This window comes from Phoca vitulina, unplaced genomic scaffold, assembly GCF_004348235.1.
Source record: "Phoca vitulina isolate PV1807 unplaced genomic scaffold, GSC_HSeal_1.0 scaffold12, whole genome shotgun sequence".
Classification (NCBI taxonomy): Eukaryota; Metazoa; Chordata; class Mammalia; order Carnivora; family Phocidae; genus Phoca; species Phoca vitulina.
In genome coordinates this window covers 44,900,430-44,919,148 of record NW_022589715.1, presented here as the reverse complement: position 1 = coordinate 44,919,148, position 18,719 = coordinate 44,900,430, and the positions used below count along the sequence as shown (strand labels likewise).

Genomic DNA, 18,719 nt, shown 5'->3' with positions numbered 1-18,719 from the left:
TCTCTAGACTTTGTTAAATAAAACAAGCATGGAATTGCGTCTTGTGGTGTATGTGTATGTGTGTAGTGTGTATGTGTGTGTGGGGTCTCTTTCTATCAATCCATAGCACACCTGAGACAAACCAGTGTATAGATAAATCTAAGCAGGCCTCAGGGTTGAAGCATGATATTTGAACACTGGCATTCAGAAAATAGAGATTACAAAATAATCCATAAAACCTCCCTATTAATTTGAGTTCAGAGCGACCTCATTTTGTAAAACCCCTGGGTCTCTCATGATGCTTGCTATCTGGCAGGAGCCCAGGCTTGCCCTTCCATGTGAGGAACAGGCTTCTCTGTCTTCTCCTGCTCTCCTGTGCTTTCTTCTGGAATTTTGAATTTACAACTTCACCTATGAGCTCTTAACTGTATTCTGTAATGGATTCTGGGGTGCCATTTTTCAGTAGTTTTCTAGAATTTGAGGGGATAGTTACTTGGTTTATCTCTGTTGTCTTGTGTAATTACGCACAACCTTCTTGCCTCCTTAGCAGCTCAAAAATAGAATTCTTTTTTTTTTAAGCATTTTTTTAAAAGATTTTTTTTTAAAGATTTTATTCATTTATTCATAAGAGACACAGAGAGAGAGAGGCAGAGGGAGAAGCAAGCTCCCCGCTGAGCAGGGAGCCCGATGCGGGACTTGATCCCAGGACCCTGGGGTCATGACCTGAGCTGAAGGCAGACGCTTAACCATCTGAGCCACTCAGGCGCCCTTTGAAAGATTTTTTACTTATTCATTTGAGACACAGATACAGAGAGAGAAAGAGCATGAGGAGGGGGAGAGGCAGAGGGAGAGGGAGAAGCAGGCTCCCTGCTGAGCCAGGAGCCCAATGTGAGGCTCGATCCCGGGACCCTGGGATCATGACCTGAGCCGAAGGCAGATGCCCAACCATCTGGGCCACCCAGGCGCCCCTAGAATTCTTTTTTAAATTTTACAGTTAGACTATTATTCTTTGGCAGTCCCTTATCATTTGGGGGTTTGAATTTCTTTATAGCAATCTCTTGTAGATGAAGGAATCATATTGGACTTTTCTTTGAACTTCTTTGAAATTGGATTTCTTAGAATCTCAACCAGGGTTTGTCAAAGCATTCCCCTTCATTCATTGACTCAGAATCAACTGGAGCTGCTTGCTGGAAATGCATACTCAAACCCACTGAGCAGGTGCCCTGCAGAGCTATGGAATCAGAATGTGGTAGTATTGTTCAGGAATATGCACTTTTATAACAAGCTCTCCCAATGAGCTTGGGCATGCCAGTTTGGGGCCCCTTGCCCTAAGGTACAGCATGGGATGATATAGCTCTCAACATTTCCATATGCAGATCAGATGGTCTGCTGGATAGAACTTAGTCCAGAGTCTGGTTCCCTTACTGCTTTCCCTACCTGGTAAGCAATGGAGTTACGTGCATAGTGAATTAAGACAAAGTAGCTCCCACTCCGTTTTGAGCAAAGCAAAGCTGCCAGCACTTGTCTGGATGCCCATTCCCCATCATCCTTATGTGCTGTCCTGATCCTAGTTTTGATACATATTAGGATTTTATACTTTTTTTTTTTTTTTTTTTAGAGGGGCTTACAATGCCATTGCTCTAAGTGCAGCTTGGTGGTTAAATTTGCAAGTCTTCAACCCAACTGCTCCCTACTTATTAGCTGAGTTACTTTAGGCAGTTACTTAACCTCTTTGTGTATTAATTTCCTAATCTGAAAATAGGGATGATAATAATAGTATTGACCTCAAAAGGCTATAGGGTGGATTAAAATGCTAAACATATGTGAAGCACTTAGAAATAAGTCCTGGAACACAGTAAATGCTTAATGTGTTGCCATTATTATTATTATTATTATTATTATTATTATTATATTTTGTAGTAGCTCCATCTCTCTGACCAGAATAGAGGGAAAGGGTCTCCCTTGCCATGCTCTGGACAGGAGTTCCATGAAATGTAGCAGGCCGTTTAATTGAACTGTTGTCTGCTGGGGTCGGGGCCTTCCTGTTCTTGGCGGAGCAAGTCAGTTTAGTGGCCTGGGCTGCCTCAGATGTACTCACTCTCCAGAGGCCCTCAAACATCTTTGGTCTGTGTTAGCATCATTGACATGCTTGTATTGGGACATTTTTCAGGTCTTTTTTTTTTTTAAATAGTCTGGGTCCTGCTTGTCCCGACTTTCCAAAGAATGGGGCTCACTGTTTCCTTTGCAGCTGTTTCTCTTCAGCTTTGTTCTTACCAGTTGCACACAATAGAATGTGTTGCTTTGTTTTGATTAAAACTGGCTTCCTTACTTTGGAGAAGTTACGAATGTGAGTGGGAGGCCTCCTGCTGTCAGGCCCATACAATGCTTTAAAATGCCCCTTAAAACATCTGGAGAGTCACTTCAGATAACTTTTTTCCCAAAACATCATGGTGTCAGAATTAAATGAGGATGGCTCCCTCTGCCCTGAGGATGCTGTCACAAGCACAGAAATGACCCCCCCCCCCATTACAATAGCTGCACTTTACTTTAAAGCATTGTCTATGTGCTCTATTCAAATGTCAGTAATTGTGATTCAAAAAGAGAGAATGTCACCTTTTTATTCAAAATAAGGTTCAGGCTTAGAACTTAATCACAGATGAGACTCTCATTCTGAATGCTGCCTTAAAACAACTCCAAATATTCCTGGGGCTCTAAAAGCATTTCTGGGATTGTATTAACAGTATTAGATGATCTGCCATGGTTCCGTTTTGGATCATGTAAGCATCTAGTTTTTGGATGATTTTAAAGAAGAAAACTTAATATGTGTTTGCAGATTTGCAGGGTCTCAAAAAGTGGCCTCAGGGTTTCTATTTTAGAAATATGGTGATATATCTATCAGCAAATTTTTATCGAGTGACTATACAGATACCTACTTAAAGAACAGGGATCCTAAATTCATCACGTTCTTCTCTGGTGGTAATTTGCTGGAGTCCTTTTATACCTGAATAATTCCTGTGTGTGAAGTGTATGAAGACACTTCTTGAGTGGATGCCTTGGCCGTGGTTGTATGGATAACTTGTCACCAGTTCACTGTCACCAGGCTGATCTCTATATGCTGCTGTGACCCTAGTTTTGAATGTTCATCAGAATTCCCCCATTTCTGTGGGGCTCACAGACTCAATGGCAAGGAAATCCTCTCTCTAATGTGGGCATACCTCCTGCCTTTCAGCAGCGCTGAGTTGTTATGTTTTCCTTCAAGTTTCCCTCAGCCAAGTTCATGTCATCTTATATGACTTTACCATATGTAATAACAAAAAGATGTCAGGCATCCAAAAGAATGATGACTGCAATGGATTGTAATATATTGAATAAAATTTTTTAAAAAATCTACTTCCACAGTGATACTTAAAAAAGAGAGAGATTGAGAGAGAAGGAGAGGATTCTTTTTTTTACAGAAGAGTGCTGGTAATAAATGTAGAAGAATGATGAAATTTAAAACTTCCATTTTGTAACTCCCTGCATAATAACCGAATAATCATTTGATGCTGAAACCGTTAGCTGAAAAGTTGTTGGCCAATGGGCTAGTTGCACCAACTCAAAGTATCCCACTATCGCTTATTATTAATGACAAAGGGAAAAATGTGCCCTTACAATGAAGATGTCTGACAGTCACACTTTAACCAAATGGCCAAGGGGCATGGCATGATGTGCCTTCTGGTTTGATAAACTGGGAGAGACATAGCATGCCCTTTGCAGTGTTCTTGCAGAAATGTTGACCGAATCTAATCCTGATAATACAGTCAGATGAATTCAGACAACTGGCCTGGGCTCCTTCAAGGAATTGGTGTCATACAGAACAGAGGAAAGTGGGGGAGCAGACCTTCGTGGGTGGGGTAGGAGGTGAGGTTGGGAGCACTAAGTGACATAATAGTGAAAATGCAGTGCATAAAATTTTGATTGGATTCTGAGTCAAAAAAAATTCTATAAAAGACATTTTCATTGGAATGGGGACTGTAGATTGGACAATGTCATTAAATTCATGGGTTTTTTTTGTTTTTGTTTTTTTTTGGGGTGTGTGTGTATAATGGTGTAGTTACGTAGAATGTCCCTGTTTTGGGGAGTTACATGCTGAACTATTTAAGGTATGAAGTGTCATAATATCTATAAACTTTTTTTGGATGGTTTGGTCAAAAAGAAATATGTTGTATATACTTACACATATAGAGATGGGGTGGGTGTAGCAAGCTGCTAATAGTTGGTAAATCTAGGTAAGTTGTATAGGGGTGTTATTGGAAAGACAAGTGGAAAGCGACTCCACTTGTCCACTGAAAATTTTAAAATAAAAAATATTTAAAGAGATGATGAGACATGGTGTTTTCAGGATGGTCTAAAACAACTGGCTTGCTGAATATTAGCTTTTAATCATGGTGGTGCCATGTAGTTGACACGATGTGGTTGAATTTGCACAAGAAGTATTAATCCCATTGGATACACAGAGACAGAGGCATGTCTGGGTGGTATAACTTGACTAGAGGTCATTAGACACAGGGCTGGGACTAGAACCCAGGCTTTCTGTTTCAACACCCAGCAGTCTCTTCAGTGTGGCTTATCACAGGTGCAGCCTGGAAGCTTGCCATCCTTTGCCAGGCATTCTTTCTCTGAGAATTAGCTGTCACGACCTTTCCTTCTCTTTGTGGAGTTCAGACATGAATCAAAGTTGTCTCTTTTTTTGAGACTGGTATGACGAGTCATCTAGAATATTTTAAAGGTGGTGCAGCCACATCCTGCTTGCTCAGGGGGTACATTTCAAGGTAGCCTCTTGAGGAGATTTAATGAAAAGCCAAAGTGGCTATAAGGGATGTAAGAGTATAATGCATAGTTTTAGCATTAACCCCACTGAGCTTCTCCAGCATCAAGTGAAGTGTTTTGTTTTCATTAAATGAGCTCACAGTTGGTAAAGATTTGGGTGGGGGGAAGGCAAGAAAGGTTCCACAAAAAGCAAAATCTCCAATACTACTAATAATGAAGAGAGAAGGCTCCTAATTAGGAAGTTGAACTTTATAGCTGAGAAGATAAAGCTTTCCTCTTTAAGTGTAATACCCTTTTTCCAACAGGGTGCTCCACAGGATCCTTCGCTTACAGAAGGGGCCATTCAGCTGAGAACAAGTGCCTAGCAAATGACTAATTACTCCCCCTCCAGATGAAGGGCTGAGAGTGAGGAGGGGGATGGAAGTCCAATGCCCCCTGGGCCCACTAGGAGAGATGAATCTGCAATCCTCATTAACTTCAGATGTGGGGCAATTATGCCCTGCTGGTAAGCACTATTCTTCTTAAAATCATAACTAACATAAGTTAATGGCCCCATAATAAAAATACTGTGCAGCTCTCATGTGCACATGCTGAAATGTGATGTGTGAAAGGAATCTTTTGTTGTTCCTTGAGTTTGGTGGGTTGGTCCAGTCTTGGTTGCTCACGAGGACCCTGTGGATCATCCCAACATTCATTTTCTTGTTGACTGTTCTCCACATATTCTGTCCTTTCATTCATTCCATTTCCACTTCATTCCTATGGCTGTACCTTTACCTGGGACAAGTACCATTTGGGTCCTGATTATTTTTAGATTTAGGTCAAAATCAAAGGAAGTCTTGGGTATTTGTGATCTTTGAATAAAGGCTACTCTACTGGGTGGTTTCTTATTACTTTTGTCAGAGTTACTTCTAAGCTTTTAATCCTTTATCCCAGCATTCAAGACTCAGCAATCCAATGTCCCCTCTACCTCTGCCATTTATCTAAACCTATTTCCTGTTTCTTAAGCTGGGTGTGTACTCCCCAATAAGTAAGACATACCTTGTTGTCCTCTTTCCCACAGCCATACTTTTGCTCATGATGTCCCCTCACTTAGACTACACGCTCCCCTTTTCTTGGTATGTGGTACCACATAATGGTTAAGACTGTGATTCTGGAGCCAGACGGAGTCTAAATCCTGACCCTGGGCAAATTACTTAACCCCGTAGTGCCTTGGTTTCCTCATCTAAAAATGGGGCTGATAGTCCCTACCTCATAGGGTTGCTGTGAGATGTAAACAAGTTTTTAAAAAGTACTTAAAAATAGTGCAGGCATTTACTAAGTGCTGTATAAATATTAGCTGCTATTATCACATTTACCCATACCAATGTTACTGATACTATGAGGTCTAACTCAAGTCTCAGCTCTACTGTGCAGCCCCCTCTGACTTTTCCAGCCCAAGAGGACTTCTCTAAGACTTCTAATTTCTGCGTAACACAAACTTTCACAGTGAATATCTACTGGTTTGTATTATTCTTTCATTCTTTCATGTTTGCCCCCATAATTTCTCCATTTCCTCATAATTGAGATTCTGAACTCCTTGGGGATATGGATCTTATGTCTTTTGTGTTCTCACTAAAGAATCCTAAGGTATGTGGTACCTCCCCATGCAGTCTTTGCTCTGTTTCTGACGGGGGTGTGATAAATGAATAGTTCTAGATACATGCAATGGTGTGTTGGAAATACTTTATAAAATAGAGCTGGAAGAGCTTTAGTGTGTAAGGGAAGTAGAGGAGCAGAAAGACTGTAGAGATTTTCTAGGATCTCCTTTATCCTTCCTGGTGTTTAAGAGCTGCAAGTAAAGAATTTATCTTGAAAAAAAATTTTTTTTTGGTTGCTGCTCTGTATTCCCTGATTGCAATACTCTGAGCTGGGTCTGCATGAGCTACAGCTTTGTAATGTGACAATTAAATGTGTGGAATTATACCTACACAAAGTAAAAAGTACTATTCAAATGCAATGTACATTGATACCAATATTTAAAATCCATGTTATGAAAGAAAGTCCTCTGAGATGGTCTCTTCTCTTGCTTCACAACTATCTCCTCATTTTGGGGTCATCCAATGTGTGCTCTCTCTTTCTTTAAGGGCAAGCTCATTTATTGATTCATTACAACTCTGCCATGGGCTGTAACCAAAGTAGAAAGAGTGAGGGATATGGATGTGGGGAAAAGAATTAAGTATGGGTCATTGGACTTTGGATACAAGTGAGACATGGTGCCCAGAACGCTCCTTCTGAATGGTGGGGCAAAGGCAGGTGCTCCATGTGCAGATGGTAGGGACCCCAGAGGGAAGGAAGTCAGGCAGATGAATGGTGAAGAGAGTAGGTTGGATTATCTTAGTACAGTTCCCTGTGAACTTTATGTGCATGTGAATCACTTGGGAACTTGCAGATTCTGAGTCAGTAGTTCTGAGTCCTGGGAGTCTGCATGTCTAACCAGCTCTTAGAAGATACAGTAGTTGCTGGTCCATGGACCATACTTTGAATAGCATGGCCTTAGGAAAGAGCATAAAAGGGATAGGGCCTATGAGCCTGGTAACCTGATGAGTGATTGTCAAATAAAAAGACACTATTTTCAAGTATTAAGGGATGTAGGGAATGGGCATAGATGGTGCTCTTCAGAAGCAAAGTAAAAAATCAGAGAGAGTAAAGCGAGTGAATGCAGGCTCTATCGATCAACTATCCTACCTACTTGGAGAATATCGTTCCAAACTTCTCATTTGAAACTTGAAATTTCTCTGCTCTTTGAACCAGGGCAGCCATTTCCCTCCTGGCTGTCTCTTCCCAGCTTCAAAGCATTCCACTGATGCAGTGAACAATTTCATCAGTTGGAAATTTGGTCACTGTCAATCCTCAGGGCCCGTCTGATTAATTTTAAACTGAATGGGTCAGTTGGTGGTTGTGTGAACACATGACACAGCTGCAATCCCGCACAACTGCTCTCACTCTAGCATTTTAGGTCATAAAGAATGTTACCAGTGAATGAAGAACGTGGTAAAAGATGAGAAAGAGCTCACCTCAAGCTAGAAGCAAGAATAGCAGGAGCCTGAATGGCAGAACATGAATCTGGGATTTTACTCACAGTGTTATGGATTCGTTATTCATCCCTTGAAAAGCATTTTCTGGTATGGTGGTTATGTGTAAGTTATCACAAATTTCCCTGGAGGAATAAAATGAGAAATATTTACTTTCCAAATTTTAGCTGCAAATAGGAAACTGTTATGCTTAGCAATCAGCCTGGTACTTACAGAATGAAATTAAATTCAGAGGAGAAGATCTTTGTAACATCTGGAAGCTTTCGGATGCCTGTGTTACAGATGCTCCTGTGATTTGGGGTAGGGTGGGGGATGTGGGCAGGGAGTGAGTAAAAGTGATTGTTATTAAGGCATAAAGATAAACACAGTAGAGAGGCACTTTGCAAAGACTATCTTCACATTTAAAAATATACTGAGTTTGGCTTTTTTGGTAGCACTTTTAGCTGTTGAAGATTGTCAGAATTTTAAAGCCCCTAACGCTATGGAAGAAGTTGCTCTAAAGGTGCCTGTTTAAAGATCTAGGGGCCGGGACTAAACTTTCAGGTCTTTTTCATTTATATTTATGTTTCCAGCCTGTCTTTTCCTATTGTATCAATTGCGTTTTTTCTGTTGTATTCTATCCTATTCCTTTTTAGTAATTTGCTCTTGGTAGTTCTAGATGGCATCCCTCTACTTTGGAATAGGTTTCAACTCAAACACTTTAGGAATATTAATCTCCATATGAGAAATCCATATCCCTCATTATTATTATTATTTTTAAAGATTTTATTTATATATTTGACAGACAGAGACACGGCTAGAGAGGGAACACAAGCAGGGGGAGTGGGAGAGGGAAAAGCAGGCTCTCCCAGGACCCTGGGACCATGACCTGAGCCGAAGGCAGACACTTAACGACTGAGCCACCCAGGCGCCCCCATATCCCTCATTATTAAAAATCTTTCTTTCTTTAGCTACCTTGTGGTTCAGGAAGTTCTTCCTTATAACTTACTGAAATCATTGAACATGCTTTTCCTTATTGGAGCTACTCAGGTCTCTTCTTCCTCCCACCTTTTATTTAAGCTTCAAAGAAGAGAGAAGCTTCAGTGATAGGTTAAATTGAAAGATATTTTATTACACAAGAATGGGACTCCTTTAGAGGAGTCCAGGCATCCAGATTTCCCCTAGCCAAGTTTTAAATTCACCTATGCAGGGCTGCAGAAACTGACATGAACTTCCTCACACTCTGGTGACAACAGAAGGAAGCCAGGTTTCTCCCCTGGCTCTGATGCTCCTTCTTACCTGTAACCCCAGATCGCACTGAATCCTTGCCCTCTCTGTGGCTGGTGATGGCATTGTAACTTTGACAGCAAAGTGTACTGGGGTTGGGGGACGATCACTTGTTTGGGGGGTGAAAATGCTATTTAATAGAGACAATGATTCTTAGATAACAAGGGACTATAATAGTCAAATTTGGTTCTGGGATTTTCTTATGTTTTTCTTTTTTCTTTTTATATTTTTCGAAAGTGGTTGACACTACAGATGCTTATGCTTATGTCCTACACAGCCCCGGAGGCCTGGAAAAGCAGAACACCTGGGCTAGGAGGCGTTCGGTGTTAGAGCTGCCGAAGGAGCTGTGCTTGGGCCAGCGGCAGCTGCTGCAGGAGGCCCCGGGGCAGGCTGTACGGATGACACCGAGCACCACGCCCAGACAGATGTCCTCCCGTCCCTCTCCATTTTTTTTTGAAGTGGTGGGGTTTGTGGACTTCCACCCTCTGGAGATTTTATGAAATTTAACTTATCAGGAAGAAGAGAGGATGTCTGTGTTAGAGGGATTTAAATTTTTCTGTGTGAATAAGTGACTCCTTGACCTGTGAGAAGATCCATAGTGATCAGTTTATAGATTGTCTCAAGTTTCAGGAATTTTGGTTTTGCTGGCAAGGCAATGAATCTGCTGGGTTACCATGGGTACTCGACTTATAATTCTAACTAGTAGACTTAGTGAGATCTAATGGGAAATAGAAAACAATGATTTAGTTTATATGGCCCAGTGCCTACCTCAAGGCAATACTTAAAAAGTTTTCACTTAGTGCATAAAGGAGCAAATGAGATGAAGGAATCAGGAATTCTTAACCGGGGATGGGTGTTGAATCAGAGTTGCCTCTCCTGCTCTCACCTGGCTCTGTCTGTATCACCACCTCACCTCGGAGATTCCGATTTACCCTTTTTCAAGTCATGACCCCCCTCTCCCCATTCCCACTGTCAGTTTTGAAAATCCTTGCAAAGGGGGTGATATTCTTCTCATGTGCTTTCTAGAGAATGAAAGTGTTGGGAGCCAGTTACACAGATTCTGAAAGCACCCAGCCTGGTGTCTGACAAGAAATGCTGATTAAATTTTAATCAGACTGCTGAAGACAGATGTGCAAATAATGCTAAATATATAGTTAAAAAATTCTTCCCAACATTTTAATTGTTTTGATTTTCATCAGATACCCAAATTCCCTCCTCAGTTGCTCAAAAAGGAAAAATCCTCACAGGTATTTTAACCGGGGGAGATTTCTAAATGCTCCAGGCTCGATGTACACCAGGTTTTTGGTGTTCTGGATCAATCTGTAAAGAGAGAAGGAGCAGTTTTAGAAATGTGTATTGTTTGGAATGTACAAGACCATCGTTACCAGAGGATGCTGGCTGAAAATGGCATCAACAAAAATCAAGAGACTTCATATGCTGGAGGGCAGCTCCTAGGAGCCTGGGGATAAAAACTGCATGGTGAGAGCCAGTTGGCTCTTGCCAGGAAGCTCTGCTCTCAACCTCTTGCTGAGGAAGGTATAAACATCATAGCTGGGAGTCTGTTCCATCCCACTCGGTGAGGCAGCACCAACTCCCAGGACTCCCGGCTCTCACCACGGAGCCTACACACTGGGGGTGATAGGAGATTCCGCTCCCAGGTCAGATGAGCAAATTGGCTACTCTCCCTTATAGGCAAACTGGTCTTCTTCATACTCGGCTGGCAGCCACACTGACCAATGATCCAGACAGGCACTCAGTCTTTGGATCAATCCGGGGGCTTGGATTTGGGGGGATTTTATGCCCATTGTTATAGATAATTTGTTGTGTGACGATGCACAGCCTCCTAACTTCCCTGAGCTAGTGTGACCTTCTATAATTTTGGAATAATCATATGCACTCTTCCTACCTCATAGGTTGGTATGTAGTGAGTAATAGAATAGGTGGAGATCATGTCGGAGGCAGGGTTCTGTATAGTATAAAAGTACAGCTATGACTCCACAGTGGTATGATTGCCCTTCTCCCTACTTCTCCAGGGACTTTGACCCTTTGAGAAGTAGCCACAGTTGCCTGTCTACTTTGGATTCAATAAAAGGCCAGCAAATGCCTTTGACTCTCTTACCCCATGCCACAGCCACCTGAAGAAATGATAGTTACTCTTGTTCTATAGAGAAAATATAATGTATTGGTAAGTTGGAGGGGCTCTGCAGTCAGTTTGGTTTTACTAATTGTATGACCTTGGATACATCATTTAAAGCTCTGTTTCTTCATAGGGTAGTTTTTGAGAAGTAAATGTGTGTTTCTGGCTCACAGTAAGGCTTCAACTGGTGTTAACAATTATTATAGTTGATGAAACCAGGATGTTAAATAATTTGTCTCTAGTCACACAGCTGAGAAGTAGCCCCACTTGGAAGTGAACTCAATTTTTTGGACTCTGAGTCTAGTGTTTTTTCCCCCTTACTATAGTTACCCACCATTTGTGCCTATTTCCATCTTTTATGTTCTTTTGATTCTTTAGAGGTGAGTGATGTTTTGTTGTAATTATTTTTACAACAACTTAGTCAAGCAGTCATGGGCCATATAAGGCATTATGTAGGTAGGTGGAAGGAACTTTTAAAGATCTTTTGGGGTCTGACCTTAAACTACTCATCCATACATTCCCTCACTCAACAAACGTTTATTAGGCACCTACATGTGCCAGGCGTTGTTCTAGGTACTGGGGTTACAGCTGTGAACAAAGAGAGCCTGTAAGGAGCTAACATCCTAGTGTCAGGCCTTCCTTTGGAAAAGTCCATAAACTTCCCTTAGAACATTTTATTTTTCTTTCTATTGCATCATGAGCACTGTATCTTAAGCTGTTCTGGTGGTTCTCAGTATAAGCTGTGCTTCATCATCACTTGGGCAGATTTCTAGGTCTGGGATAGTACTGTCATCTGTAATGGTGATGACCTCCTCTCCCCTCCACTCCCCCCCCCCCAATTCTACTTCATAGCCAAGTCCAGACTATAAATCTGCATTTGAATACCCATTATTTTGGATTTCCCCATAATTGGTTGGTGAGGTAGTCTCACCTCCCTGAGTGTACTGTCATCTTCTGGGGAAGATTTATATTTTACCTCCTCTGTATTCCAGCAGCACTTGACCCTTGGTTGGACATGTGGCGGGTACTCACATACTTATCAATCAGTTATTCTCTTTAGATAATTGCTAATTGGACCATTCATAGGGAGGCCTTGTGGTGTGGTGGGAAATGCACAGCTTTGAAGAAAAGAGAGGCGGGGGTGGAAACTCAGCCCTGCCATTGTCTACGGTGCCACACTGGTCCAGTTACTGACCTCTCTGAGCCTCCCTTCCTTCCCTTGGACAAAAGGGAGAACTACTCCACTTTGCAGGGAAGCTGTGAGGATTAACACAACCTCGAGGTAATAAATGCCAGATACAAGTGCTCAGAAAATGTTTGTTGCTAATATCCTTCCCTTTCCCTTAACTTTCAAAACTCCCATGCAGGTGACATTTTTAGAAGCTCAGGTTTGAACCAAATAAGGCAGCAGTAAGAAGACTGGTTTGGGGGTCACATGACCCAATTCCTAGCCTCAGCTCTAGCACTGACTTGCTGTGTGTCGTCACGCAAGTCAGTTAACCTCTTTGGGTCAGAGGTTCATCATCTGAAAACTGAATCAAGCCAGTCTTCACCCCTCTTTTTTGTATATTGGAGGAAAATAATAATTTAGAAGGGACTGTTTTTAAGAATCAATTCTAAACCATCACAATAACAATGACAAACCACATACACATGTCCAGCACAGGGTTTTACATGGTAGATTTCCAAGAATCATTTACTAAATAAATGAACAGTCCTCAATGAACTAATTCATGATCTCTAAGCTCCCTTTCATATTTCCCCACTATCCCAGGGACTTCATTCCCTCTCTTCCATAAGGTAAGAGCTACTTGGCAGGACTCCACAATGTCAATTTTAATTTCCAACTTTGTGTTGTGATGTTTCAGAGTTTATACAGCTCCCAGGGAGAAGCAGTTGTCACCATGGCAACCCTCAGGCCACTGCAGTGAGAGAAATTAGTGCCTGCCCAGACCTAGTAATTGCTGTAGTCTTTTCCTCTTGGATTCCTAGCAGCGGCTGCTTGAATACAAATACTGAGTGGGCTCCAGCCAGCAAGGGTAATAGTGTACAGCAATAAACTATCTGTTAGCTGATGCTTACATTTCAGACAAATTGAGGAGGTTGTCAAAGGCATTAGCTTCTACCTTTTCCAGAGAATCACTCTGAGAGATTTCTCTAGGGGAGAGAGAGAGAGAAAAAAAGAAGAAACATGAAAGAAATGACCATGCATGCATCATAATAAGCTGTGTGTGTGACCCAACAACTGGGGGCTCTAGTGTGTCCTTTTAAAAAAGAACAGTGATGTCTCACGTTGTCCTCACATCATAAAGTGCCACCATCTCCCTTTAGGAGCATTGATGGGCGTCTATAACCCAGGTGCAGTTGAAATGCAGGTTTCAGTAACCCCTGTTTATGTGACAGGTTTTTTTCTTGTGACTCAGAGTCACAGATTGTTAGAAGTGGACAGGTCTTTTGAGAAAATCTAGTGAGATCAGCTTTGGAAATTGAGAGTCTCCAGAGGACAGTCAAAAAGTGCTTTTGGGAAGGCTCAGGACCAGGATCCAGATGTCTGAATTCCCAACTCCATCACTCTAGTGAGGTTTTAATGTGGGTTGCTTTCATTGTTTCATAACTCTTTCTCCTTTTCCCAAAATCCTGTTCTGAGGCAATTGCAAGGTTTCTGCACATAGTGTCCTTTTTGGGTTGTAACTGTCTATTTATTTGACCATTTTTCTCTTTTAGCAAATTGAGGACAAGGAGTATATCCTGTTCACTTCTGAATCTGTGGTGACTTCATATTGCCTGGTGCATAGAGTATGAATGAATGAATGGATTAATGAATGGAGTTTTTTTTTTTTAAAGATTTTATGTATTTATTTATTTTAGAGAGAGAGAGAGAGTGAACGGGGGGAGGGGCAGAGGGAGACGCAGAGAATCCCAAGCAGACTCCATGCCAAGCGTAGAGCCCGACGCAAGGCTTGATCTCACGACCCCGAGATCTCAACCTGAGCTGAAACCAAGAGTCGGATGCCCAACCAGCTGAGCCACCCAGGCACCCGTGAATGGATTTTTTAAAAAGACACAAACATAAAGGAACCAGCTTTGTCATATACCATCCCAGGCACGCAAGTAATGTCAATGTTACCCTAAAATGCCAACATAAGCTACCATTTGCTACCAGCTGAGAAAAAAGTCTCAAATTCACAAACTGTACATTTGAGTGTTTCTAAGGTTAACATTCACTGAAGCCTTCAGACTTGAGAGCTTTAGCCCACAGAAAGGCTGAGCCTAAGGCAGTTAATGTCTTTTATGAACAACACAGTAATGGATTGTTCCTGGACTGATTCATTTTATTCGTACCTAATGGTTTGTTTCTTTAGCTGTGGCTACTTTTCTCATGAGGAAGTGTAATGCATTAAAAGTTATCAAAACTCAACATTTAAACTTGAGAGAAGAATAAGGGTTAGATTCAAGGAAACTGACATTTCTGTAATTCTTGGGGATTATTTTTAATATCCTCATTGCTAATACCCTAAAGAATAGTCAGAGGCTCCCCAAGGAGTTAGGATTGATGATGCAGCATCTTTAAAGATGTAAATTGGCTTCAAAAGCCCCATGGATTGTTAAGATCAGAGATGCTTTCTAGGAACTAAATGACCTTTGAGGTCCTTTCACACAGACTAACATTAAGGAGGATGCTGGAATACTGGGCTCCTGAGAAAGTTCTCTCTCATGCATGGTGTCTTATGCCCTGGAGGCTGAGACCCAGGGAGAACGGATTGAAGTTACATCTGACACAAATGTGAGATCACGCTGTATTATCGGGTTGCTTTGCACTTTTGATAAAGGCCTTTTATCAATACAGCTATAAATACTGTGTGTCATACACTTATTATATTTTAGATATAAAGATTATCTTCTGATGCACAATAAACCTCCAACACATTTTCTTCTGTGTGGGTGTTATCTAAAAATGTGACACAAGGGAATAACTGCTCTAGCAGAAGGAGAATTTTTGTGATTGGAATCTATTTTCTTTTCTACTTGAGAAGTTTATCATCACTTATCAAAATGCATTCAGTTCACTGAAGCAAGGTTAATTATCCAGAATTTAATGACTCTTGAAAATCATACTTTTCTTCAAAGGTCCCTAGATATTATTTGTATTATAAAGATAAAAATACTGGGGTTTCTTTAACACAGTTTCTCTCCTAGAAACATTATCCCTTTTCTTTTTTTTTTTTTTTAAAGATTTTATTTATTTATTTGAGAGAGAGAATGAGAGACAGAGAGCATGAGAGGGAGGAGGGTCAGAGGGAGAAGCAGACTCCCTGCCGAGCAGGGAGCCCGATGCGGGACTCGATCCTGGGACTCCAGGATCATGACCTGAGCTGAAGGCAGTCGCTTAACCAACTGAGCCACCCAGGCGCCCAACATTATCCCTTTTCAACTATGTTTTCCCTTACAAAAATTTTATTATTCCAATTATGAATGTCTTTTGGTATGCAGTATCTTACTTACATTTTTATGACCTCATTAAGTCCTCTGAAAGCTTGAGATGGGATTAGTTTGATAGGGAGATAGGTGAGTGACCTAGAAAAGAAGAGAGGAAAGCCAAGAGTTTAATATTTAAGACTGGGTACCTTTTAAGTTCATGAATAAAATGTGTGTGCACGCGCGCAAATGTGTGTGAATACAGAATTCCAACGACTGAATTCAGGTGGAGAATTCTAACTTACACCAATAACGAGATGTGCCATGACTCACGCTTGGTCTTTATCAAAGAGTATGTTATTTTGTAAGTAAGCTCCCAAACTTTGGGCTCAGACACACCTGGGTTCAAATCCCTGCTCTCTCACTACCTGGTCAGGTGATCCTGAGGATGGTATGTAGGCCCTCTACTTCAGTTTCTTCATCTATAAAATTGGAATAATAATTCCTGCTTCACAGGGTTGTTATGATGACTAATCAAGATAAGCCATGTAAAGAACAGGGCTTGGCACCAAGTCAGTAGTTGATAAGTAGTTCTAGAGTGGCCGCATAGGCCTGGTTGGGAAGAGGGAAAAGAAACTGTCTTGGGTAAAGTGGGGAAGTGACTGGTGGAAATACAGTTGGAAACCAGGCAGGCAGGAGAAGGGAAGATTCACTAGGAACATGTTCCTATTTTGAGATATACCATCTTCCCCAGACAGTTGATTTCAGTCTCCTCCCAACCAGACCAGATGGCTGCTATGATAGCTCAATTACATGGGCATCTCATGCCATTTTGGGGGAATATCTATAGAACATTTCCTTCAGGCACTCACCTATATTCAGAGGAACAATCTAAGTGTTCTTGAATTGAGATAAAAGTTATCCATTACGTAAAAGTTGAGAAAAGAGCAATTATTCAGCAATAGCAAAAGCAGAACAGGGTGATGTACACCTGCTAAAGGAAAATGGGCTTAAGATAACTCAGAAGAAAGCATCTGCAAAGCAGGGATGAATGTTCAACCAACATTTATCAAGCATCTACAATGGTTCAGGGTTTTGGACCAAATACTGGCAGAGAGGAGGGGAGTGGATGAGGACATTTCAGGTGGGAAGTGAGTATCAGAAATTTGAGAGTAGAGGTGGGAGATGCTGCCTTGCTTTTCATGTGTCTACAAAGCAGACTGTCTTGGTTGCCAGGAAAGAACACCTTTGGCATCAGGAGTGTATTTGAATCAGGGAGATGTCTTACGGTCTCAGAAGGGACTTGCTACTGGTGTAAGGTGCTATGTGAGTTGTGCACTCCCGCCTGTAACCTTATTTTATCCACTCAACGATGGTGTGAGGTGGGTATTTCCCTTTGATAGCAAAAGAACTAGATCACAAAGAGATTCAGTATCCTGAACAAAGTAACATGACCAAGCAGACTGAGCCCAAATAGTCTTCCTATGGTTTGATATTGGGCCAAAGTATGTGATTTTTAACCCAGTCTCTTTCTCCCCCCACCCCAAACTTTATTGAGGAATAATGACAAATATAATTGTGTATACTTATTTTTTTAAGATATTTATTTATTTATTTATTTGTCAGAGAGACAGAGAAAGAGAGAGCGTGCGCACATGCACAAGCAGGAGGAACGGCAGGCAGAGGGAGAAGCAGGCTCCCTGCTGAGCAGAGAGCCCGACGTGGGACTCGATCCCAGGACCCTGGGATCATGACCTGAGCCAAAGGCAGACGCTTAACCAACTGAGCCACCCAGGCGTCCCATAATTGTATATACTTAAAAGTGTACAGTGTGGTGATTTGATATACACATACATTGTGGAATCATTACAAAGATTAAGAAAATTAACACATCTGTCACCTCACATAGTTAACTCTTTTTTGGGGGAGGGTGAGAACATTTAAAATCTACTCTCATTGGATCATCAGAAGATAGTCTTATAACTCAAAGTTTGTGCCCTTTGATCTATAGCTCCTCATATCCCCCTCCCTGCAGCCCCTGGCACCCATGATTCTCTTCTCCGTTTGTAGGAAATTGGCTGTTTTTTTTTTTTCTTTTAGATTCCACATGTAAGTGATACCATATAGTATTTATCTTTTTCTGTCTGGCTTATTTCACTTGGCATAATGCCCTCCAGATGCATCTATGCTATCACAAATGGCAGGATTTCCTTCTTTTTTTATGGCTGAAAAATATTCCTCTGTGTGTGTGTGTGTGTATGTGTGTGTAATTACCACATTTTTAAAATCCATTCATCAATTGAAGGACCCTTCGGTTGTTTCTATATCTTGGCTGTTTTGAATACTACTGGAGTGAACACGGGTTGCAGATAGCTCTTAGAGATAGTGATTTCATTTCCTGCTGGTCTGTACAGGTAACCCACTCTGTCAGTGAGCAAGGTGGAGAGACAGCACTATAATCTTGTTTCTCTTGAGAAGAGAAATGCTGCACTTTCGCAATTTCTCCTGCAGAGCAGCTTACCAACAGTTCTTCTCCAGGGTCTAATGCAAAGAAGTTTCATTTCAGAGAAATGCTTTTACTCAACAGTCTCTTAGAGATGGTACAACCTAGAGGAAGTAATCCAAACTTGGTCCTCTGATTTTATTCCTGAAGACAGTCCCACCAAGCGCATTGTTCAATACCCAAACTTATTTAACAGGGCATCCAAGAAGAACAGGGACAGTGGGGGGAGAAATCTTCTTATGATGGCACATTTGCTTCCTATATTTCTTCTGGAATCATGTCCGCTTGGCTTACTGATTAAAAACACAGTTTTATTGCTCTCTGCACTGCCAAGTCAATAAATTTCCAGAAGAGAAAGCTGTATTCTACTGTACCCCATGCAACATCAATAAAACGGACAGCCAAATTCTGATTCCAGAATCTTTATTGCTGGGGATAATGCAGTACAGAACATATTTTGGAGAGTGTTTACATAAAAGCTTAAAACGAACCCTTCAGAGCTGTTTATTCATGCAAATGGAACCCAGAAACTGGAGCC

At 41.4% G+C, this 18,719-nt stretch overlaps 1 protein-coding gene across 1 annotated transcript in view; it reads right to left on the bottom strand.

Moving 5' to 3' along the window:
* Positions 1-18,719, bottom strand: part of LHCGR (luteinizing hormone/choriogonadotropin receptor) — a 53,735-nt gene that overhangs the window by 19,012 nt on the left and 16,004 nt on the right. The window contains exons 2-6 of the mRNA XM_032411013.1: positions 15,766-15,837; positions 13,345-13,419; positions 10,371-10,445; positions 8,073-8,147; positions 7,907-7,984 (exon numbers count right to left, since the gene is read on the bottom strand). Of these exons, the coding sequence (XP_032266904.1) occupies positions 7,907-7,984; positions 8,073-8,147; positions 10,371-10,445; positions 13,345-13,419; positions 15,766-15,837 (375 nt within the window). The remainder of the gene's footprint in view (positions 1-7,906; positions 7,985-8,072; positions 8,148-10,370; positions 10,446-13,344; positions 13,420-15,765; positions 15,838-18,719) is intronic.